General features: G+C 33.7%; 1 protein-coding gene across 1 annotated transcript in view; it reads right to left on the reverse strand.

Annotated features, from left to right (window-relative positions):
- The window catches only part of ZBBX (zinc finger B-box domain containing), a gene marked incomplete at both ends in the record, with an annotated part of 121,096 nt that overhangs the window by 81,697 nt on the left and 12,959 nt on the right, over positions 1-26,440 (reverse strand). Inside the window, 3 exons of the mRNA XM_081301908.1 lie at positions 13,359-13,454; positions 22,905-23,014; positions 23,957-24,005. Of these exons, the coding sequence (XP_081158034.1) occupies positions 13,359-13,454; positions 22,905-23,014; positions 23,957-24,005 (255 nt within the window). The remainder of the gene's footprint in view (positions 1-13,358; positions 13,455-22,904; positions 23,015-23,956; positions 24,006-26,440) is intronic.

Genomic DNA, 26,440 nt, shown 5'->3' on the forward strand with positions numbered 1-26,440 from the left:
ATACATGCAATGTCACTGCAAATGACCTGGGTCCAAAGGCAAGCCCATTCATTCCTACTTGGCAATGGCCCTCAGCAATTTGGCATTTGTTTTTTGGGGGGATTGGGTAACTTAGCTATCTTCTCCAATTCCATCCATTTACCTGCAAATGCCATGATTTTATTCTCTTTTATTGCTGAGTAATATTCCATTGCGTATATATGCCACATTTTTTATCCATTCTTGACTTAAATTTTTAAAAATTATGTACACATAATTCTTAAACAACAACAAAAAAAATAAAACAAGACTTTTGAGAATATCTTCCTTCTTGTTGGGAATATTTTCCCAACCACAGTTTGTTCTGGTTTCTTTGATGGGCATTACTTCACACGCAAGTGGGGAATAGGGGGATGATAACTACGAAACTCTGGAGTCCTTATTGGTTCTTAAGTTTTTCCTTTCCAGCAATTCACTATTTTGAAATAATCAGGAACAAGCTTTCTTACAATTAAACCAAAACCTTAGCAACATATGGAGACAGTTTTAAAAAGATGAAAATGGAAAAGTCTACTCTTAATACAAGTTCTGATTGTTTTAATGGCTTCTATGAAGTTGAGATATCTAGCAAAGATGAGTGCAGATAAGAAATTGCAGACACCTCACCCCATTCAAAATAATGGATTAATAAAGGAGACTAAATCTTGATACATGTTTTCTTTTAAAATTTAGGTTGTTATAATCTGTTAGAAGGCAAGTCCTACAGTATCTACATCACAGAGAAGGAAGTCCTGAGGGTGTATGCTAGTGCTTTAACTAGTATTGCCAACCTGTTTTATTGGGGTTCCAGGAACAAAGTACCACAGGATTTGAGTGACCTTCCCTGAACCTTAATTTTCTTTCAAATCTTGTTAATTAGGTGGGGAATGAAAAGATGTTTCCAGAATGAAAAGATGTTTAGGAATCAGTGTTGTGTTAATCAACTACACACATGTAATGAAGAATTATATTTTAGTTTTTAGTAAAATAAACTTTTTAAAAAATTAAAACTCACCAAAACAGTGTTCAAGATTTATTTATCTTAAAAAACTCTACAGATAATCTTAGCATAAATTTATTCTCTAAAAATAGATTTCCCATAATCAACTCTGAATATTCTATGAAGCTTAAAAAGAGAGATATCCATAAAAGGTTTCATCTACTATTAGGAACAGAAGGAAAAAAAAGAAAAAGTTAACTTTGGTCCAGGAAGAGAAGTAAAAAGTTAAAAAGCAAAAAGAGGGGATTTCCATAAAGCAGAAAGCTGAAAAAGAAAGATAGAAGTTGAGGAAAATTTTCTATATAAATTCACAAAGAAACAAGAGAAAACTAAATATTTATATGGTGAAAGAAAATTGTGATGGGGGGACTCACAGCAGAATCATGTTTTTAAATCTAGTTCTGCTCATCATATTTCTAAAAACAGATATGGTATTTGCATGAATAGTACAACAAATCAATGGTATAGAAATAACTACGTATTGCACTTATGGCAAGCTAGACAGGAATCATATCCTGGAAGTGTAAAATTCATGTGGCTGAAGTTTATTGCTTATTCCAGAAACATAGTTATGTTGAAGCAGAACTTAAGATCCTTAGATTTACCTTTCCTGGAAAGGTCTGATTTTTATCAGGTTTTATTAATCAATGATTTACATATTATTATGCATCCTTGACACAAAAAGAGATAATGAAAATGAGCAAGGATTTGGATGTATACATTTTACTACAAATGTAATTTATTATTCAATAAATGATGCCAAATATAACTAATCTGAACTATTAAGTATAATCATTATTACAATTTAGTACAATCATAAAATAATACCAGAAAATAATGAAATAAAACACATACAATCCAGTTAAAACATTTTAAATTAAGACAAGTTAACAATATGTAATAGCTTGTAAAGTAATGTATTGTCAAAATTTTTAATTACCTCGTATCAAGGAAAATAGCATGATTTAGAGATAAATAATTGTGCCTTTTAAATTTGATTATAATAATAAAAAATTCTACTTAGCCATCTTAAAATCGAGTCAGTATAGCAAAAAAAAAAAAGCCACGCAGGAAGTTCACACCTGCAATCTTGCTTTTATTTGCAGTTTTGATGCCATGTAATTATGCACTATATTAATTATCTTACCAAAGTACTTACTGTTGTTTTCAACTAATATTACATGTATAATTCATCCAGATGAGTTAGCTGTTCTCAGCAATTACTCATATTTGAGCTACATGAGGAACAAATGATTTTGTATGCAATGATTTGAATAACAGATTTTTCAACATAGATGGGAAAACTCACTAACAAATAGCAATCAAAAATTTGCCATATTTGGTTTTTAAATATAGTATTGCTCATGCATCACAATTGGACAATTTTTACTCCATAAAGACCAATGAACATAAAATATAGCAAACAAAACTCCTGTAAAACTTCCCAAACTCCATGGAAAAATATCAAGTGCCGAAATAGGTAGCACCTGCAAATTATAAAGGATCCTCAAATATCCAGCATCAATATGATTGAGTAAAGTTCAGACATTTGGTTAGACTAAAGACCTTTACAGTCTCCTCCAAATTTGATATTCTACTATCCTCTATTTGGATTAGGAGGAAGTCACTATTTCCAAACATGCTCTGATAAATTGAGCTCTAAAACTTTAATTCACTGTTTTATATCAAAAGTCTTCCAATGTGTATATTACTATACCATTATTGAAAATAGCCCTAAGTTGTTTTCAACAATGCTATATTGTTAATTACATGCACTGTGTTGACCAACAGATCCCTAGGACTTATTCATCTTGTTAACTTTAATTTCATTCCCATTGAACAACATCTTCCCATTTCTTCTCCCTCCTATCCATTAGTAACACTATTTTATTCTGCTTCTGTAAGGTTTTATTTAGATATATCACCTAAGGTATCTATTTTAGATACCTCACATAAGTGGAATTACACAACATTTGTTCTTTTGTTCCTTACTTATTCCACTTAGCACACCTTCTAGGTTCACATTAAGTGTTCTTACCACATGCATACATGTGCACACACACAACAAGGGGACACAGAGAACATGTAGAGGTAATAGATATGTTTAATTTCATACTTGTGATGATGATATCATGGGTGTATGCATATGTCAAAATATTATTTTTATATATTAAATGAATTTTTTTATTTCAATTATACCCAATAAAACTGTGGGGGGAAAATCCTTGAACTAGTAATTCTTTGGATTCATGGTCACTAATGTAATTTAGTTTTCTAGGCATTTAATGTAAATGGTGTAGATGAAGGGTTGAATTTCTACTATTACTTCATCCTGATTAATAAAGCTTGATATAAGTAGCACCTGCTATGAGCAGAATCCTTGCATGTCTGTTGCTGTTTAATCTGTTCCTTATAGTAGCCCTTCAGAGCTCTGAGATACATATATGAGTTCTATCTACTAAGATTCCCCTTAACACAAATATCACAGGGACATCCTCCTTTCCTTTTGAGATTAAGTTAGGTTATCTCTGACTGATTCAGGCCTTACACTTTAGCTACACTCTGGTTTATCAGTTAGTCTGTCTGTCACTTGCTTCTATAATATACTCCCTAAGCCATTTAAGTTCTCCCAACTCTTTACCAATGTTGTAGTCACTTTGGAAAATAGTCTGACAGTTCCTCAGTCAAAAAACGAGCAACCATATAATTCAGTATTTCTACTACCAGTGATATAGTCAAGAAAAATTTGAAATACAAGTACATGAAAAACGTTGTATACACATATTCATAACAGCATATTCCTAGTAGTTCAAAGGTAGAAACAACCTAAATATCTATTATATGATGAATCAATGAATTATGGTTATATCCTTACAATGGAATGTCATTTGACACAAAAATAAATGTAAAACTGAAATGTGCTACAACATGAATAAACCTAGAAAACATTATGCAAGTAAAAGAAAACAATCATAAAAGACTACATATATATTATTCCTTTCTTATAAAATGTTCAATATATATAGCCAGGGGTGGTGGCATACACCTGTAATCCCAGCAGTATGGGAGCTTGAGACAGGAGGATCTTGAGTTCAAAGCCAGCCTCAGCAAAGGCGAGATGCTAAGCAACTCGGTGAGACCCTGTCTCTAAATAAAATACAATAGGGCTAGGGATGTATATTGTGGTCGAGTGCCCCTGAGTTCAATCCTCAGTACTCATCCACCCACCCCAAAAAATGTTCAATATAGGTTAATCTATAGAGATAGAAACTAGATAAGTGGGATGTCAGAAGGGTCAGATAATGGGAGGATGAGGATAGTAGCAAAAGGATATGAAGTGTTTTTTTTTTGAGGTGACAATGTTCAAAAATGATTTGTGCTGATAGTTCACATATCTGTGAATATGCTAAAACCTACTTTACTTTGAATAAATTTATGGCATATAAATTATATCTTACCAAAGCATTTTTTAAAAGAAATCTTATAGTGAATCCTGGACAATTGTTTTTCATTGATCTTTTGAGTGTCCCAATATATCTTTTGAAATTCTAATCAATCAAAAACTTAAAGGCACTGCTGCCCCAGTTAACTAAACTTTCAAATTCTCAAAGCTACCATCAAACCTCTATTGGCATCTATCTACTCTGAAGAATAAGGGCAGGAGTATCAGCTGGCCAGCAGAAAAGTAGTCCTTGTTCTTTTCTAGTGGGAGTCTTGCAGGAGATAAAGAAGAGGAAATGCTCATACAGTGAGAGGTATATATGAGGTATATATGAGAGGCATATATGAGGCTTATGATTCTCATTTCCCACTAGAGTTCATCTCAATCTCATGGCTTCCAGAATCCCACAGTGGATGTGCCAGTTACAAAGCTAATCACACTCAGGGAGCTCTCATTTCTCTGGATGTATGCATAGTTTTTCTGTTCAGACAAAATTTTTCAATCGGAAGTTTTATTCACATTAAGTATATTACCTAGGAACCTTTTTCTGCTTCCCAGAAAAAGAACAAGAAAGTCAACTAAAGATCAAATTCTGAAGCTTAAGAGAATGTATTTTGTTTTAAACCCTTCATCAACATGGCACATCAGCATAAATTATTTTAATTAATATTTGGTCAATGAATTCTAAAGATTTCAAAATTCAGAGAAAACCAAACTTTGCAATCTAAAATATAATTTTAAGTTTTTTCAGGAGGTTGATCATATCATTAAAGATTCAATCATATTTTAATTCACTTAAAAACTGATTTATGTAGATCAGGTACAGACACTGAGAATACAGTGGTGAACAAGACAGAAATAATCCTTCTAACATGATTTGAAATTTATCAGAAGTACAAAAGAATGAAATATAGCAATATACTTTCAAAAAATCCTTGGATAGAGGAAGTACAAAGTGATAGCAATCATACTGAAGGACAGTGCACACAGACTAAAGTGAAATGAATAAGCCTCATTCATATTAAAGAAACCAGTTTGAAAATGAGAAGCCTCAGTAGTTCGTATACATGTTAACTTGCTCTTATTACAGTATTATCTAGTATTTATAAATAGCAGCTTTACATTTTTTCAGAAATTTTTTGTAACCTGGACTCTTAAATCATGTGAATTATAACAATTCAATTGGAGAGGAATATTTGCATATTTCTATTTTATTGATGACTTTAGGAGAAGAAATGAGCATTCTCAGCTCTGCCCCTTCTGGGTTCTCTTAAGTGCTACATGCCAAGGATATTATCATCTGGATAGCCATGGCATTTGGGGTAGGCTCTTTCTATAGAAAATGTCTACAGCTTGGAGAAAACACATTCAATACAAGAAAACATCAGGAAGTTAAATTTGTTTTAATATCCATGTGTCAAACACCAATTCTGATTGTGTCAATAATAATAAAGTAAATATTTTCATTTCTACCTTCTGACTCCAATAGTTATTTCTCAATTGGTTCATGATTTGGAAAGCAACGGAAAATATACTATGTACTAACCTTCAAAAATCTCAGTGAACTCTAAAATTATGCTAACAATTACCTGTAATTTCACTCTGATCTCTGTATTATCATGTGTCCAGTTTTCATAGAAAATAACTGCTGAGATTTGCCTCCCTGAGTTTTACTAGAGAGTGCTCTGAGAACAACACCTGTAAGCAAGTAAAGGAAGGGGTATTGGACAAAGAGAAAGATGAACTCCAAAGCCAATCACGAAAGAGGAATTGTAAAGGCCCATCAGAGTTGTGCCAAATGGAGGCAAGGGAGCTATTGGGATTCTACTGGACTGAACTATGATTTGGGTGTTCCTACTGAAACTCAAGTTGCAACTTAATCCCCATGTGAAATATTAATAGGTGGGACCCTGTGAGATCTTTAAGAGGTGATTGGGTCCTGAGGACAGAGACTTTATGGGTGAAATAATCTATTCATTGATTAAAAGATTAATGCACTAACAGGTGTATCTTGTGTCTGGATTTAGTATAAAAACAGGTGAGGCTCTCTTCCATGCACCACTCTTACTACACAATGCTCTGTATTACCTCAGGACTCTAGAAAGAGTTCATGTCAGCAAGAAAGCCCCCACCAGATGCAGCCCCTTCAAGTATCCAGCCTCCAAAACCATGAGCTGAGTAAATTTTTATTCTTTACAAATTATCCAGTCAATGGAATTAAGTTATAGTAAAAGAAAATAAAGACAAGACTGCCTCTAGGAGGGATATGATGTAAGAAGCAGCAGGAAGTTCCCTCTGGGAAAGGGAGACTCCTGGGAAGGTCTTCAATGGTAGCCCATCAGCAGACAATGCTCTGGCAGCAGAGGAGTGAGGAGTGATGTACTTGAGGCCCTGGGGTCTGCTGTCAAATCTACAGATGCATATACATAGCATTTATTTATTTATTTATTTATTTATTTATTTATTTATTTATTTATTTTGTTACTATATATATTTTTTAAAACCGGTCCTGGTAAGATCATCCAGGTAATTATGATATTATCCCAAATGACTAGTGATGATCTGAAAATCCTGGGTTGTTCTTAATATTAACAAGATACTAATAATGTGATACCTAAAAGCTAACATTGGTCATTGTCAATTTAAAAAAATCTATAAAGTTACCATGTGTAAACTGTATTATGACATTAACTGAGGCCTAGTCCAGTAATTACATTCCTACAAGTTTGCTCAATATACATTCCCAATTATAATCATATTTATACAGCCATTCCTTTGAGAAAAAAGGGCTGATACCCCAAAACATGGGAATTTGACCTTAATTTTCTCTCTCATTACTAATCATCCCCGTTTTCAAGGTTTCTTTATCCAGTCAAGAACATCTTCATTTCAATTAAGAAAAGATACCACAATCTACTAATGATTTACCAACCTAACCTCCCTTGTGCATACCATACTTTTCACAATAGAATGCCTTTTGTTTGTTTTTCCCAATCTTCTTTTCCCTCTGATTAACTTTGTCTCTTCTGTATGATTATATGTTGTTAGAAGGAAATAGGATTGCCTCACGTATTAAGAACTTATTTATCATCTGGGGAAAAAAAATCTTCATCTCAACCCTCAGTGTTGATGATTTTCTAAATACAGAAGTTAATTTTTTTACTAAGTAATTCCTCTCATGCATCTATGCTTTGTTTTGCAAATAATTAACTATTTAACAGAGGTTGGAGAAGGCAAATAAACTTGAAATGCTCTGAATCACTGCCAAGTACAAATCAATCATAAGTCAAAAGAAACACCCTTTGAAATTATAGTGTGAGTCAACATGGATATAGTAACTGTTTGCTTTCAATTTTTCAGGGATTTATCTCTTAAGTAAAACAAGATATGCTGGTACCAAAAAAAAAAAAAAAATGGTCCATAGTGACTGAATCGAAGACTAACTGGGCCATAGAATAGTAGCTGAAATGGTTTGCAGGTTTGCAACTATCAAATTTAGCTACATTTTATAATAACTAGAAGTGGCATCATAGGTTAAAGAAGTATAACAGCCGTTAGCCTAGAAAACTTGCTTTTTATACAGTAATACTTACTATATACCCATAAGATAGCTGCCCTGACTTCTCAAATTATGTAAGATTTCAGAAGTCAACAAAGCCTCGTGACTTTAATAGTTACCACAATGGTGAAAACCACAAATACAGTATCACTGGCCAAAAGAGAGCTAGGCTGAAATAGATGGCCCCTTGTTGACTAGCCAAGTGGCTGTCAAGGCCAAGGCAGGTAGTGGGTGGGGAGATAACAGAAACAAGGGGAGAATAAAGTCAAGGTGACTGAAAAAAACTACAAGGCTAAATGACAAACAGTAACAGGAGGAGAAGGACAGAAAGCCAAAGGGACAACGGAAACCAAGATGTGATGGCAGGGACAAGCAAGGCCATGACATTAAACAACAGGGAAGCACTAACCAGAACAGTGACCTTTTTTGGGGGGATGTTGGGTTATACAATTGACATCAGCTAGTTGAGACCTCTTCTTATTAACTGTTATAATCACAGGAAATCAAAATCATGGGCATGGCTAACTAATAAAGAGTGGAACTATATTCACGGCACTTTGTCTACTAAGATGAGAGTATGTCAAACATTTTGAAATAATTTTTTCAAAAAACAAATTTCATTCATTCAACATTACCTGTATTTAAGAAATACATGATTTAATATATAAACGTGCACATATAATAGATATATTCATAGTGCAATGAATACTGGTGCCAATCGTGTCAACATGCTCATTACCTCATATAGTTAACACTCTTACGTTTTCTTGTAGTAACAGCAACAATATACATATAGTGGAATATCATTCAGCGTAAAAAGGAGATAATATAATTCTCAACAACAGGGATAAACCTAGAGGACATTATGCAAGTGAAATAAGCCAGGCACAGACAGAAAAATACTGCCTGATTTCACTAACATGTGGAATCTTAAAAAAAAAATAACTTATTGATTTGTAACTTTGTTTCTTGAATAGACAAACTTACTTAAATTATCTGGAAAATATTGTATCCTTCAAAGTCCTTCATTCCCTAGCTATCTTAGTGAGTGAAATATGGTTATATAAAAACAGAGTAAGAGCAACGTAGGTTTAGTTTCTGGTACAAGTGGTCTGTGCATGTTTTGCCAAGTACCAATAACACCATTCCACTTTCCTAGTAGAAAATGTACTTCCCATGACTTGCCCAAAGAGAGTATTGTCCACTAAGAGGAGGGTAATATAAAAAAGCAACACAAACATCAAAGAGACATTTTTTTAAATTCTTACTTAATGTTTATATATATATATGCATTATGTATATATATGTATATATGTATGTATGATTTATATAATGTTATGTACATATATATAACATTAAGTAAGAGAAGAACCCCTATATTTGGAGAAACCTGTCCAGAATCCACGTAGGCTATATGCTCATTGAGTTGTATACTTATGTAATTCATTCATACTAACTTTTAGAGATGAATGTTTGTTCTATAATCTGAGATTCACTGGGAACTTAAAGATCATCTTACTATTTGTGGCTTGCCAACCTTTCCTCTTCTGCAATCAAAACTAGGAAATGTGATGCTGACAGAATCACAAGTGTTCTTACCACAAAACTTTAAAAAAAGAAAAAGAAAATTGGTGGTGTGAAGTGATTGATATGCTCATTAGCTTGCCTTTGAAGATTGTTTCACAAAGTATATGTATATCAAAACATGATACTGCATACCTGCACACCAATTGTATATAATTGGTATCTGTCAATTATTGCTCAATAAAGAGAGCAAAAATAGTCTACAGGTTGCTACAAACATTCTGCAAAGACACTACCTAACCCAAAGAAACTTTATGGAGTAAAGAATATTTTTAATTACATATTTTAATTACATAGCAAATGACACTTAATACACATTTAGGAAACATTTTCTCACTTTTCCAGTCAATTTTATGTTTAGAATTGTATAAGATTGTAATATACAACATCCCATTTTAGTGATGCTAATATAAAAGAGAAAAATGTTCAAAAATATTTAGAAAGCATCCTCTATGTCATGTTGATTTTAGTAAGTGTTGTATGACTCATACTATATCTACATCTGGATAACAGTAAGCAATATCACAGCAAATTCCAGTTGTATGTGTGTGACGAGGTGAGCAAAGAGAAAGGAAAGGGAGGAAGAAGACAAGGCAAAGGAGAATCAAACTCAGATATATTCTGAAGCTCAAATCCTGAAGTTAAGGGAATGAGCCAGTTCTCATTATTCTTAATCTTCCATACAAGCAAGCACAATACTTCAATTTTTTGTTATGCCTGCTTGGGGACAGGTCATTGGCTGGGAACTTCCCACCCCCCACCCCCACACACACACACCTTTTCTTTAAGTTGAAGTATCACCAAGTTTTGACCAGGACTAGGTTGTGCCTGCAACAAAGTGTACTTCCTCTCAGTTGAGCCAGGATTGTAGTTCAGTGGCAGAGGACCCACCCAATGGGTCCAAAGTCCCAGACTCAATTCCCGGCAAAAGAAAAAACAAATAAATAAAAAGCAACAGAAAAACAAATAGAAAATACAGGGGGAAATGTGATGTAGAATAAAATAAATTTAAAATGATAACAGAAAAAAATTTGTTAAAGGGAAAAAAGAAAAAATAATAATTAAAATTTTCCAAGAAAAAAAAAGAGAAATGAAAAGCAGATGAGAAACTGAACTAGGAACAAAGAATAAAAGGGAAAGAAAAATAACGAAGGAGTAAAAATTTAAAAAAAAAAACTAGAGAGAAAAAAGAGACACAACAAGCAAACAAACAAACAAAACCAGCTTCAACATCAAGAATAAAAATATTAATAGAAAACAAAAACTTCCTCTCCATCCAGGTACTTGAAAGGACCCTCGGCACCTATGCAGCTTCTCTCTGTGTCTTCTTGGGCTGTGCATTCATTCCACAGACAGAGCGAAATTTGGGAGTTATTCACCCCCCTTTTCTTTCTTGCCTGGTGACTAGCAGAAGTGATTTGTAGCTGAACCAGTTGCAACTCCTCTCCGCTGCTCTGCTTCCTGGAATGAGCTAACTTAGAGAGTGAAACTCCCCCAATAAAGATTCCTTTTGGAACTTTTTGAGCTGCACACTCCTGGGGTGGGAAAAATGCCAATATCACAGTATGTCAGTCGTCCAGCGGAAGGCTGAACTCACCTGGCAAAAACTCTGGGGGTTTTAGAGCTGCAGTCTTCAAGGGCAAGGTTAACATCAGTGCTGCAGCTTTTGTCAACTGTCTTGGAATGAGGAATCCCCCTAGGATTCTCTCCAGAACTTTGTGGGCTGCTTTCTCTGAAAGTGGGGCCAGCACTGGCTCTGCAGCAAATCTCTCACCAACCCCACCAGCCAAGGAAATGGCAAAAGAACTGCACTGGGAGAAGGAAAGGTGGGACCTGCAAGATTCACTTTGCATGACTGGTGCTACCAGACTTGGTTCCCTCAGAAAATCACACAAGACTGTTCACACCCCCAGGCTCTTGACAGCAGGACACCTAAACTGCTGATTTTAAAAGAAAGTGCCTTCCATTCCCCCTCATTTTTCATCACATAGGATTCTCAGTTGGTCTAAGTTACAGTCCCTCCTCCAGGGCAAACTGACTCTTAGAGTGGCCACCTGCTGAGCCACATATTGCCACATATTGCTGGGGAGGGGGCAGATGGTGGGAGATAGGAAAATGCAGGGAACTCTTGAACCTCAGGGCTATAACTCACATAATAAGACCCTTCTCCAGATGACTGCCAGTTATAGCACTGTGAGAATATATCAGGAAGTACTGAAACTCTCCCCAGAGCCAGCTCACCATGCAAACTCTGTTTATTCTTCTGTAGGATGGCAAATTCTGTGCTAGAGGGAGAACCTCACTTACACACCCCACCCCCACAGATGACGGGTGCCTTCCCTCCAGCTGGATGCTTGGTTTCTCCCACGCTTCCACTATCCAAAAACTCTGGTTGTCTCCAAGTCTCTGTGTCTCTTGACTATTACATTCTAGCACTCTCCCATGGACATCCACCCTATCAAGCAGCTATACTTCTGTTGCTTTGATTTTAACTTGTGAAGACATGTTGCCCCTAATCCTCCACCTTGAATCTTAATGACTCACTTTTATAGAGAATAATATGATATAATTATAATATACCGAGGGAGAGAAGGACCAGGTTAGTTTTTGTTCTCCCTCAATTACTTTTGTTTGAGAATTCTAAACATTGGTAATTCAAAAATAACTGACTTTGATAAATGTAAGTTAGGTCTACTTGATAATTTGTGATAATCATAACTTGGGTCACAGCATTTTGAGAGTTACCAATATTTATATTGACGTAACATGTAAAAATTGAAACCTTAACAGTAATGTTTTAAAATATAGATCTGATCACCTCCTTCCCTTTGTCTACAAGATGTTAATATTCTTAACCCATTACATGAGGTCTTTGATTCTCATTTTTATGTCCAGGTCCTTCGGAACAAAATGCTATCAATATTTACCATATAATGTACCTACCTAGCACATATCTTATTTTCTAGAGGGCATTTATTAATATGCATTAAATAAGTTACTGTAAATTGAATTAAATTGATAACAAATTCACGCATTATTATATACAACTAGTATGATGTCATGTATGTATCTGACCATATTTATTGTTTAAGTAAGCCATTTGACAGGGCTTCTGTTGAGGCATTTTAAATAGTAAAGATTAAAAATAAGGGACAATGATTATACACATATACATTCATTTAGCTTTCATATATTCATATAGATAAACATGAATATAATATTAATAAATATACTAACATATTAATAAAAATTTATTTATATATAAATGTTTATATAAATAAAAATTTCCAACATGTTGAAGGAAATGTAGAAACCTGAGAGCTGAATTTATTTAAATAATTATAAGTGAGAACAAATAAAATTTTTAAAATAAATATGAAAAGAAAACATAAGAGATTTCTACTCATAAACTAGCTACAATTAGTACTTAAACCATGTGTTCATTTAAAACCACAATAGGTAAAAATATTGTCTAATTTAAAATGTCAAGTTCATGGACTGAATGCATAATCTAAAGATTCCAATCAAGCTAAGTGTTTCAGGAACTATATTAAAACACAGTTTAAATAGCAAAATAGAATCTAGATTAGTGTTCAGTAAAATAATTTTAAGATATATGTTAAGATTGTCTGTACATAATACAATTTTAGAAATTAAGGTAAATCATTCTGTTCTAATTTAAACATGTTTTAAATGTCTTTACATTGAAACATTTTATAAATACATTGCAAGTAAAGCATTAGAAAAAGTCATACCTGCAAAAGTGTTGTTCTGTGGAGCTTCAGTGCCCCCTTCTGGTGGATTTTAGCAAAGCATCCTGAACAATAATCTTCACCACATTCAAGGCATACCTTAAAATACATACATGTATTAAAAACCATACAATCTTATTATAGTAGGATTTGAGAAAATGCTTGAATAAAGAAATCACTATTCTCACACTATTCCTCAAATTACATACTTACATGTCATCTGAATTGAGAATCCCGCTCCCCCACCAAAAAGATAAATCTTAATATTTAACCATTTAAAAAAAACTAGCTGTAAATGCTAATAATTTTCATGTCAAAATTAATTTTAATAGTTTTAATTTAGGTGTTAAGTCTATATGTTAAGATGTATGTGCGTGTAGGCTTTTTTTCTGAATAAATCACAAAAGAGCTAGTAGTCTAAGATAAAACTTCTTGACATGATTAAAAAATATCTCCACATCAAATCTTTTTCATTTTTTGACTTTTTCTTCTGTGTGTATATATATATGCATGGCATAATTAGCTTCAAACAATCTGTATACTATTCCCCTCAAAAATCCCCATATTCTCCATGAAAGGTAGTAGTGATTCTCAAAATATATATTTGAAAATGTGCTTAGAAGATTCTCCAAAGCAAAGAATAATAAGGGGAAAAGAACATGAATGAAACAGCACCATAATGTTAAAAATTTTTTGATATTTAAAATGTAATGTGTAGTATGTATAGATACATCCAACAATGTAATATACCTGTAGCTATGGTGGCCCCAAACAAGACTGAAAGTAATGAGAAAAGCAAACGGATTTTTTTTCCATAAATGCAATTACTATGGTGCAGTTGTAGTGCTGCTTGAACATAAGTGACAACATGATAAACAGAAGTGCACATGGCTAAGGTCCCTCATAAACTAATAGTACAAAACATAGCATGAAAGCTTGGGGGAGGGGGTCAGGAAGTCTATGTAAATGAGCTAGTCCTTCTTTGAGCCCTTAGAGTGTCCAGTACCCTCCACCCTACTTCTCTCTCAAGGAACAGTAAGTATTAAAGCATCTGGATTAGGCTAGCAAGTCAGTATCTTTCCCTGGTCAATAGCAGACTGAAGGGTGCAATTATACATCTCCAACTGTAATGTGCACAAAAAACACCTGAGATTTTGTGACAGTACAGGCTCTGGTTCCATAGGTTTAGAGTAAGACCTGAGATTCTGTTTTCTAGCAAGTTCCAGATGCTCCTGCTGCTGCTGGGAACCCACACATTGAGTAACAAAGCACTAGGAGATGCATATGACAAAGAAAAGTAAGCTAAACCCTATGATAATCCCAGCAGGAGATTTCTAAGTCCCCTTATGATGACATGCTTATATGTAATAATATAGCCAGGTTTATTTAATATAAAATTATTAGGACAACCCCTCTCCAAACAAAAGGTTAAAGGTATAAAAAATTCTATAGAACTAAAATGAAACGTTCAAGGGTTGAAAGGGGAAGCTACAGTTAAATAACAATAATTATCCAAAACTTTTAATGGGCACTTACTGTTCTAGGAGCTTCAGATGTTCAAAAACAATCAATTCTCACAACAACTCTAATGAATCTCCATTATGAAGAAAAGGTGACAGAGGAACAGTGATTAGAACTTTCCCTCAGTCATGTAAACTAACATAGGTAGAGCCAGAATTTCACCCTCAATATCCAGCTTAAAGCTCAAGTTCTTAAATATGATACTCATTAATAACAGTTTAGCCAATCACTGACCATTAATTTCAGTACTATCGTACTAAAAAAACTTGATAAAATCTGCAATCAAATAAATCTGTATTTCAAATGACTGTATGGTCTGGTATTTATCAAAGTCCTTAATGCATTTTTTCAAATGTGATTAGCTGTACAGACTGAATTATTATTATTCATTTTCATTGTTTTTTATTAGTGCATCAGAACTAGAGATTTTACTTAATGAAGGAGAAACATAAACACTGTCTCTAGCACGGGGACCAGTCCTACCTTTCTACTCTTTCTTCAAGAACTACAATCTCTTAGGAAAATGAGGATAAAAAACATGATTATGGGCTGGGGTTGTGGCTCAGCGGTAGAGCGCTCGCCTCACAAGTGCAAGACCCTGGGTTCGATCCTCAATACCACATAAAAATAAATAAGTGAAATAAAGGTATTGTGTCCAAATACAAACAAAAAAATAAATATTTTAAAAAATTATCATAATTCTATCTTTTTAAATACAAAATAAAGTTTAAAACTATAATTTCCTATAAATATATGATAGTATTATGATGTTTCTAAATGTATCCTGCATAATTTTTATTTAATATACCTGTTAATATTTTAATACATTTATTACAAGTAGTTGTAAGTTTCTACAACATAATAATATAGGAATTAAAAATCAGTTTCAGCACATAATTGATTCTAAACTAAGTATTTGTTAACAGACTTTTAATGAAAGTAACCAAACAGATATTTGTAGACTAGAAATCAAATCTAGAATTGCAGAGTAAGCTTATATATTTTGTTATACAAGCATATTTGGATTTAAATTGGATTAAAATGACCGCCAACTGGAAAATCTTTTCAGGCAGTTTGTGTATCTGGCAGTAACATACTAAAAATATAGATAAGAACTCCATTCCACCACAGATGCTTCTTCAGTGATGGAATACCCAAGTGTGATTTTAACAAATCTCTTGTTGATTCGATGAACAACAGATCTGTTGGGCAAAGCCTTCAGAATCCATTTGAGTTTAATTAAGTGATTCACATTTGCCAAACAAATATATAATTGTAAAACTGTCCACTTTACTCTTGGTGTATAGAAATAGCCTAAAACCATTGGAATTTCTTGTACAGCAAGCAATTTGGAAGTTTTGGATTTTTTTTTTCATTGTCAGTATTTGTGAATAAATCAAATCATAAGAAAATGGACCAATAATAAAAACACACAATTCATTTTCTCTTCCCTGTGTTTCAGACATAACACTAAACGCTGAACATGCTAACTCATAATCATCAGTAACTATGTAAAGTGCTGTTATCCCTATCTGGGGGCTTTTACAAACGAGAATGCAGAGCTAGAGAGATGAAGTCATTTGCTAAAGAGCCCATAGCTAATGACAGGATTGAGATTTGAACTTCCAAAATGCAAAACCTTATTTAACTCCTATCTCTCATACATGATTTTGCCTGTGTGTATGTGTGTATGCATTTGTGTGTGTATTCAGTCATAATGATATGTATAATTATATATGATGATAGAAGCTAATAACATAAGACAACCTCAGAATTTAACACTACTATTCATTATACCAGCCTCACATGAATGTGTAGATGGGTTTTTAGCATGGAATATTGTTTTCATTTCAAATAAGAGGAAATTCTTCTTAAAATCTTAAAACATAAAGAGACCCATAAAAAATAATGGGCGCAGCATTACCCTGATACCAAAACTAGACAAGGACACAACAAAAAAAGTAAACTATAGGCCAGTCCTTGATGAATACAGATGTAAACAATGTCAACAAATTACTAGCAAGACAATTATAACAGCACATTTTATTTATTTTTTTTAAGAGAGAGAGAGAGAGAGAGAGAGAGAGAGAGAGAGAGAGAGAGAGGAGAGAGAATTATTTAATATTTATTTTTCAGTTTTTGGCGGACACAACATCTTTGTTTGTATGTGGTGCTAAGGATCAAACCCTGGCCGCACGCATGCCAGGTGAGCGCGCTATCTCTTGAGCCACACCCCCAGCCCCTAACAGCACATTTTAAAAAGTTTGCTCTCCATGGTCAAATGGAATTTGTCTTAGTGATGCAAATATGGTTCAACATATGTAAATAAAAAGCATAATACAACACATCAGAAGGATGGCGATCTTCTTGATCTTCTCAATAGAGGCATAAGATATATTTGATAAAATTCAACATCCCTCCGTGACAAAAAAAATTCTGAACAAATTATGTATAGAAGGAATGTACCTGCATATAATAAAAGCCACATATAATAAGCCAACAGCTAACATCATATCAAATGAGGGAAGTTGAAAGCTTTCTCTCTAAAATCTGAAACAAAACAAAGATGTCCAATTGCACCACTTTTATTCAACATAGTCCTGGAAGTGCAATCAGGCCAGAGAGAAATGAAGAGCAATCAAACTGGAAAAGAGAAAGTTGAGGTGTCACTGTTGGCAAATGATATGATCTCATATAGAGAATACCCCAAAATTTAAAATTTAAAAAATTTTAGGCTAATAAATAAATCAAAATAGAAACCCAGAGAACAATTCCATTTACAAAAGATACAAAACAATACCTAGGAATCAATTTAAACAAAAAACATGAATGATCTCTACAATAAAAAATACAATTCATCAATGAAAAATATTGAAAAGGACACAAAAATTGGTAAGACATCCTATGCTAATAGAGTACAAGAACCAATATTTTTTTTAAATATCCATACTACCCAAGGCAAATTACAGAGTCAATGCAAACCCTTTCAAAATACCAATGACCTTCTTCACAGAATTAGCAAAAATAAGGTTTTGGGGAACGTTAAAGTTTGTATGGAACCACAAAAAGAACCAAAGTTACAGCCTTCTTAAAAGCATCAACTAGGCAGGAGGCATTACACTACCTGACTCAAAATATGCTAAACAGCTGTAGTAATCCAAACAGCATATTGTTGGCATAAATCCAGACACAAACCACTGGAACAGAAAAGAGAGCCTAGCAGTACAGCCACACATGTACAGCCATAAGACTCTTTATGAAGATACTAGAACACGCACTGGAAAAAGGACAGTCTTCTCAATCGTGTTGGGAATACTATGTATCCATATGCAGTCCAATCTCTGACCAGGTATAAGAAGCCATTCAAAATGAATTTAAAATTTCAATGTAAGATATAAAACTATAAGACTATGACCTAATGATCTATGAACTAAATAATAAACTAACTATGAAGAATACATAAAAGAAATACTTCAGGACCCTGGAAACAGGAAAGATACCCAAAGCTTCCCCCCCCCCTTGGGCAAGATACCCAAAGCTCAGAAAATGAAAGCAAAAGTAGACAAATGTGATTATATCAAACTAAAACTCTTCTCTACAGCAAAAGGAAAATAATCAACGAGTGCAGAGACAACCTACAGAATGAGAGAAAATGTTTGCAAAGCCATTCATCTGACCGGGAGTTAATATCCAGAATATTTAAGGAAATGAAAATATATAATAACAAAAACAAAAAGTGAAACCAAATAATCTGATTTAAAAATGGCCACTCTCCTCAAGTAGACATTTCTCAAAAGACATGCAAATAACCAACAGATATATGAAAAAATTTTAACATCATTAATCCTCAAGGAAAATGCATATCATTTTAAAACCAAAATTATACCATTTTACTGTAGTAAGAATGGCTATTATCAAATAAACTAAGCACAACAAATGTTGGTGAGCATGTGGAAAAAAAGGGAAACCTTTCACACTAATAGTGGGGGTGCAAATTAATATACCTTTATGGAAAACAGCATGGAGACTCCTAAAAAAATTAAAAATAGAACTATTGTATGATTTAGCAATTCCACTACTGGTAATGTATTTAAAGAAATTAAATTATTGTATAATAGACATCTGTGCTTCCATATTTACTGAAGCACTATTAACAATAGGTAAGTAGAAACAATGTTGCCATCAAATGAAGAATACATTTTAAAAATGTCATACATATACATAACAGAATACTAGTCAGTCATAAAAAAAGAAATCCTGTCCTTTGAAATATCATAGATGGAACTAAGGATCATTATTCTAAGTGGAATAAGCCAGGCACAGAAGGACTAGCACCACACTATAACATTCATATGTGGAACCTAAAAAACTTGATCTTATCAGAGAAGAGAATGTTTGAGAATATCATAGAGACTAGGAAGAATAGGAGACAGGTATATATGTGGAGAAGTTCACCAATGAGTACTAAAACATAGTTAGGTAGACTAAGTTTTGGTGTGACATTGACAGTAAGAGGACTCCAGCTAATGACAATGTACTGGATATTTCAAAAAGCTAAAAGAAAGTACTTGGTATGTTTTTGCTTAAAAAAAATGAGAAATGCTTGTAAAAATATATATTTTTACCCTAATTTAAACACTGTAAATATTTACATGTGTAAAAATATCACATCATATCCCATAAATATCTATGATTTTTTGTTTTATATTTTAAATGTTTTGATGTATTTTAATCTATCTTAAAATAAATTTAAGTTTTTAAAAAAGTGCTTGCCATGCACAATGGTGCATGCCTATGATCTCAGTGACTTGGGAGGCTGAGGCAAGGATCACAAGTTCCAGACCAGCCTCTGCAACTTAGCAAAAATCCTCTCAAGATACAAAAGGATGTAATTCCAAGGCACAACACCTGTGGGTTCAATCCCCAGTACAGAAAGAATAGGGGAGGAGGGGAAAAGGAAGGAGAAGGAGGAAGAAGAGAAGGAGGAGGGAAAAAAAAAAGAAATGCTCAACAGTGTATCATATTCTCATGAGATACTGACTCACAGCTCCTACATAAATCTTTTTTTTTAAATCAACAGCAGACCCCAACATCAACAAGTCTCTTTTAGCTCTCATGTTTCCAATTGAGAAATACTAGTATTTGTTTATATTTTCACACATTTCTACATAGTTCTCTAATTCCTTAAATTATTGCCTAACATCATTATCAAATGAGAAAACACAATGTAATAGTAAGAACATTATAACAAGAGCCAGGACTTTCAGCTTAAGGTTGTTATTAGCTTTTTATTAGATGTAAAGCATTCTAACACTTTAAACGCAGTTAAAACTGCCATTAAATAAACCTAAGAATAAAACTTTAAATCAGAAATAATTATGTGTAAGTTCTCTGAAACCAAACCATAGTGTAAAAGTTCATTATAATACAGCTATAGTCATTGAATTGGTGAAGGGGGAAAGTGCTTCTAATATTATATAATATTATAAATTGCAAAGGATCCCTATAGATCCTCAATGTTAACCAAAAGGAAAATAACATCCAAATGAAGGGCAAGTCTATATGAGGGGATAGTTGTAAAGAACTGGTCATTCCACAAGTATTTGTTGAGTTCCTATCACACTGCAAGTGTAGTTCCAGGTGGCTGATATCCAACAGTGAACATAACTAAACCCCTCCCATAATGAAATTCACACAGTGGGTAAAAAATAAACAAATGTGTATGAAGTGGTGATAAATGCTATGTAGATGAATTAAGTAGACTTGCAAAACTAGAGACTGAAACTCAGCTTTTGCTCTTATAAAAGGCTGCAGAATAGATAACATGAGTTGATATTTGTGGATTTGAGGAGACTGGGAGAAGAATATTTGTTGGAGAGAAGTCGGGGGTTCAATTTTGAGCCTATTAAAAATCCAAGCATAAATGTTCAGAAAGTAGTTTGAGTCACACATTCAGGAACAAGGTATGGAATAAATGTGTAAATTTGGGAGTCATCAATGTAGAAATGGTCTTTAAAGCCAAGACTTTGAAACAAATTACCTAAAGAATATGAATAGATAAAGGAGAAGTTTGAGAACTGAATCCTATGGCATGTCAACACTAAGACGTCAAGAAGGACACAAAACCTCAGAAAAGATGGAGAATATAAACACCTATAAAATGAAATAAAACCAAGAAAGCCTGGAGTCTCAGGAAGCCATGGGAAGATAGTCACAGATGAGGAGAATAATACCATGTCAAATATTCCTAGGAAAGTAAGAGCTGAGAATTGAACACAAGAATGTGGAAGTCATTGGAGCACTTGATAGGTACAGTTGGTGGATATGAGCAGAGAGTCAAGACTGAATGAAGAGAGTTCCAGAGACAATGGGAATCCAGCAATTATACTTCTAAGTACAGATCCAAAAGAAATGAAAGCATTATTTTGAAGAGATATTTGTACACCCATGTTCTTAGTGGCATTACTCATGATTGCCAAAAGCTAGATGCAACCCAAGTACCCATCAGTGAATTAATAAATCAAATATGGTACACACAGAGAGTGGAATGGCATTCAACCTTAAAAAGAAAGGAAATTCTGAGACATGCTGCAAAATGGTTGAATCTTCAGGACATTATGCTAAGTTAACAAATGACAGATACTATTTGATTCCGTTACATGAGGAACCTAGAATAGTCAAATTCATACAAACAGAAAGCAAAATGGTATTTATTAGGACGGGGGGATAGGAAAGTGGTGAGCTATTATTGACTAGGAATGGAATTTCAGTTTTGCAAGATGGACGTGAACTCTGGGGATAGATGGTGGTGACGACAGCACAACAGCAGGCGTGTACTTAACACCGCTGAACCTGACACTTATCACAGAGGGGAAATTTTATGATTTATTATCATATATTTTAAATGTCCAAGAAATTGGCATTAATGAAGAGCTAGAGAACTATCAAAAAGCACTATTATCTGTACTTTTTTCATTTCATGTCACAAATTTTAAGAGAAATTATGTTATTTGAAAGAGAAATAAAAAGACTAGCACATAAACATCCATAGCAGCCTTAAACATAAAAGAAAAAGAAAAAGAAACCCCTAAAACCCAAAGGTTATTCAGGATGACAATGGATGAACAAATACAATGAAAGACTACTTAGCAATATAAATTGAACAAACTACTAATTGGTTTAACAGCATGCATTTATCTCCATGTGGAGCTAAAGAAACCAAGAAATATATATATATAAATTATATAATTTTATTTACCTAAATTCAGGAACTAACTCTGTGGGATTAAAAAGCAGAATAGTGGTTGTCTAGGAATGCATTAGAAAAGGAACGTGGGCACTTTCAGAGGGTTAAGAAAATGTTCTGTAATAAGCTTGCCAACAGGCATACATTGGTCTGTCTACATGATAAAAATAAATTATGCCTCATAAAAATAATGAAGAATATAAGGGGAAATATGATGAAGGAAAGAATGGAAAACTTTTTTTTGGCAGGGTGGGTGGGCACCAGGGATTGAACCCAGGGCACTAAACTCTTAGCCACATCCCCAGCCCTTTTCTGTATTTTATTTAGAGACCGGGTCTTGCTGAGTTGCTTAGGACCTCACTAAGCTGCTAAGGCTGGCTTTGAACTTCGAATCCTCCTGCCTCCACCTCTCAAACTGTGGGTATTACAGGCATGCCCCACCATGCCTGGCAAGAATGGATAATTTTTTAGAAGAGTTTTATTCTAATAGGACACAAAGAAAGATTTGGAGGTCAAAAAGAATTTTTGTTGTAGGTTTGATGTCAGTTTTGATTTTAGATGGGAGCTACTATAGCATGCTTATGTGTTGATTAGGCAAAATTTAAGGTGTCCTTAAATAAGAATGAGAGGATACAATTCAGGGAAAAGGAGAGCTGTTGACCTTATCTGCCAGCATGCACGCTAATGGGAAGAAGGTACATGGCTACCACAGCAGGTGAAGTTGGGAGGTGTAGAAGGACTCAAGAAAGTTCTATTCCAACTCTTTATAATAATGTACATACTAGTAGAGCAGATTTGTTCTCACACTGTCCACAAATCTTCCCTTTTATCTTGGGTTTTTCACTTCCAGAGGAATCTTCCATTATATACTTAGCTGGTTGTTTCACTGGTTCTTGAAAAAAAGAAATATCAGGCCAATCACTTTAAAATACATTGTTTAGTTTTCTGATTAATAAAGTAATTAACTGTGCACATTTCTAAATTCTCAAGAAGTACTTAGATATTATCTGTAAGAATAACATGTAGTCAAATATAATGTTAGTTGACTGTAGAGCTCACAGGAGCCCCTGTCTACACCTGTGAGCTCGGGGCTTTATAGATCCACCTATGTCCACTCTGCTTAAAATTCACTGAACTAAACACTCAGAATCACAGAATACTTAAAAAAACGTGTCCTTAACAGAATTCCTATGACATTTCCCTATTCCTGTGGGTCAAACCAAAGCCCACATGAACAAGTTTTTAAACATGCATAATATTGTACATTTATAATAAATGTTATATTTATATAAACATATTTATAAATAATGTAATATGTATACATATATATATATAAATTTAGAATTTATTTTACCAAATTATGTTAACTACTAAAAATTAGTTTATCCTCTAGAAAACATCTTATTTCCTTTGAAATCATTATAAATGCATTTTGGTTTTTTACTATTTTTAAAGAAGTTATTAAAATATAAAGCAATTTAAAAATGTTCTTGTAATGTCTTAGAGTGATATTTTAATTTATAATTTTATATTGCTAAATTATCTTTCCTGTTAAAAGATCACCTCATTAAAGTTTAAGGAACAGAGCTATGAAAGTCCTCACTTTTGAAAAGTATTATTATTATAATCATATTCAAACTTGACATTTTTTGACATAAAATAAAGCCCCATGAAAAAATATGAATAAAATTTATTTCGAAATCAAAATGTCATCATTTGGAGGATGTGAAATTTTATACTGAATGAACAATTTTAGAACTTTATATGTAATTCAAATGTGAAGGAAAATGGAAACTATCTTTAGCATCTAATAATACAGTGGTAAACTGTTTACCTTGAATCTGCTGCTTCAGTAATTTTAATTTCACGTTTCCTGTAGAAAGCTGTAATAATAAAATAAATATTATTTGTCAGGTATATGTTATCTTTAAATTTTCAAAGAAAATTTAAATTACAAATATTTGAAAGCTGTAACATTGTGGTACATTTGTACAAAATTAATAGTGAAAGGATAAATAAAAAAACAGAAGATCATCATCAAAGCATATATTGATCTTTTAACTAATTTCAGAGAAAATGCATAAACAAGCAAAGAAATTTTACAAATACTGTACATATAAATCAGTTTTTAGAAAACATACCAGAAATTATTTTTAAACAAAAACCATTATATTTCATCATGAAATGATTTTAAGAAAGTGCTAGTATTCAAATATCATAAAGGTGCAGTAAGTCTTTTCTAATTCTGTGCTTTCTGAAGCATACACAGTCTAATATTTGCATAGTCTGAATCTAAACTGAATTCTGACTGAGCTATTCTGCTTACAAAACTGTAGAAGCCAATACTACTATCTTATTTGCCCAACATTAAGGAACCACATGTTTTAGTAAAATAATCTTAACCTTAAAATATATTATCTATCATCTATCTATCACATTTTAGCTCAAAAATGGAGTAAATAAGATTCACTATTGATTATTTCAAGTAAGTAATCACTTGAAATCCTTGGTTTTTAACATTTTATGAAACAACACAGACTTGCCAATTGAGTGTATTTGCCTTGGTCTTACTAAAACCAACATTTAAAGTACACAAATGAGCATGGAGGATGTTTTGCATTTATACAGACACTGTCAATTCATGCCCAGTTTTCAATTTGCAATTTGCATGCTCAATTGCCCAATTTGTACATGAGAATATGAGAACAATGGCTGCCTCCATATCTATGGCTGTACAAACTGAAGTCATTTTTGAAAATTTAAGCCTAATTATTCTCTGTGGTCTTGCTTCGAAGAGGCATTTATTGTTCATATTCTTTGAAGTAGCTACTCAAGATGTTTTCCGTACCAAACACAGCAGAAAAGAAAATAGGATTGAAATAATCAATTTTTATATGAATCACACTTTTATTTTTAAGTTGGTAATGTTATACAAGTTACAGATAATTTAATCTCATTTTCATAACTAAATTATCCAATATGATTGCCTTAATGATACATCTGAATTACAATATGAACAGCATGGTCGTAGGCAACTTGGACAGAATGAAAGGATGTGTCAAAGCAAAATGAAACAATTATTAGAAGAAAATTTTATAATTTCTTTTTATTACTATGTTTAATATTTTCTGTTCTATGAATGTAGCCATATATACTTTAAATTATTAAAGTTGCATAAAAATATTTCATAAACTAGCTGCTAGCTGCTATTTTTAGGTAAATACAATCCCTTCAAGTCTGTTTTTTTATTTGTTTGGGAACCAGTTGGGTGGTGGAGTAGGATTAGACTAAGGATACATATGTACATGCTCACATGCATACTTATACACACACATATATATACACTTACAATTATGTGCATACATATATGTACATACTCAGCATTAAGAATTTAATGATCTAGTCCTATGTCTTGTTAACCCACTTGTGCCTCTACTATTGGGTGCTGAAGGAGTGCTTTTAGGAGCCAGGGCAGCACAACTGGACATTTTGTTTGAGCCAGTAGAGTCAAGCCATGCTGTTGACCTCATTCTCCTAGTGTCACAAATGTCCCCAACTAGACCCAAACTCCAAGCCACATTTTCAGATAGTCTCACTGTAAGGTCCTTGCTTAGCATCTGGACAGCCATCATAAGTGTCAGCTGCCATTTTAAGAAAAATTTTGCTTTCCCACCCAAGGGCCTTTCTGAGAAAGGCTCCCCACTCCCTCATACCAACCGTACCATTCACCACCCACATGAGGACCTCCTGGTTCTAATCCCTGAGCCTGCCCAATAAAAGTCCAGAACCCCAAGCCTGTTTTGCCTCTCTCTTTCTATGGAGAGATGTGCTTTGATTTGTCTACTCTGACAAATAACTCCTATGTGTGTCTCTGCCTGGTCTCCATTTTTAATTTCTCCCTTGCCCTTCTCCCGGTTCCTCACCTTCTTTTCACTTATTCCCAGCCCAATTTGCTACTGAAGGTTTATCACTGTCTACTGATAATTTTTCCATCCAGGCTCCCCTACTGTTATGGTTTGGATGTGAGGTTTCCCCCAAAAGCTCATGTGTGAGACAATGCAAGAAGGTTCAGAGGAGAAATGATTGGGTTGTGAGAGTGTTAAACAAATTGGTGATTTAATCCCCTAATAGGTATTAACTGAGTGGTAATTTAAGTGGTAGGGTGTGGCTGGAAGAAGTGGGAATTGGGGCACGGCATTGGGTATATATTTGTATCTGCTCAGTGGATGTTCTCTCTGCTCTCTGATCAACATGTGAGCTGTGTCCCCGTGCCACACTCTTCTGCCAAGATACTCTGCCTCACCTAGAGCCCCAAGGA

The sequence above is a fragment of the Spermophilus citellus genome (assembly GCF_964194105.1).
Source record: "Spermophilus citellus genome assembly, chromosome: 7".
NCBI lineage: Eukaryota > Metazoa > Chordata > Mammalia > Rodentia > Sciuridae > Spermophilus > Spermophilus citellus.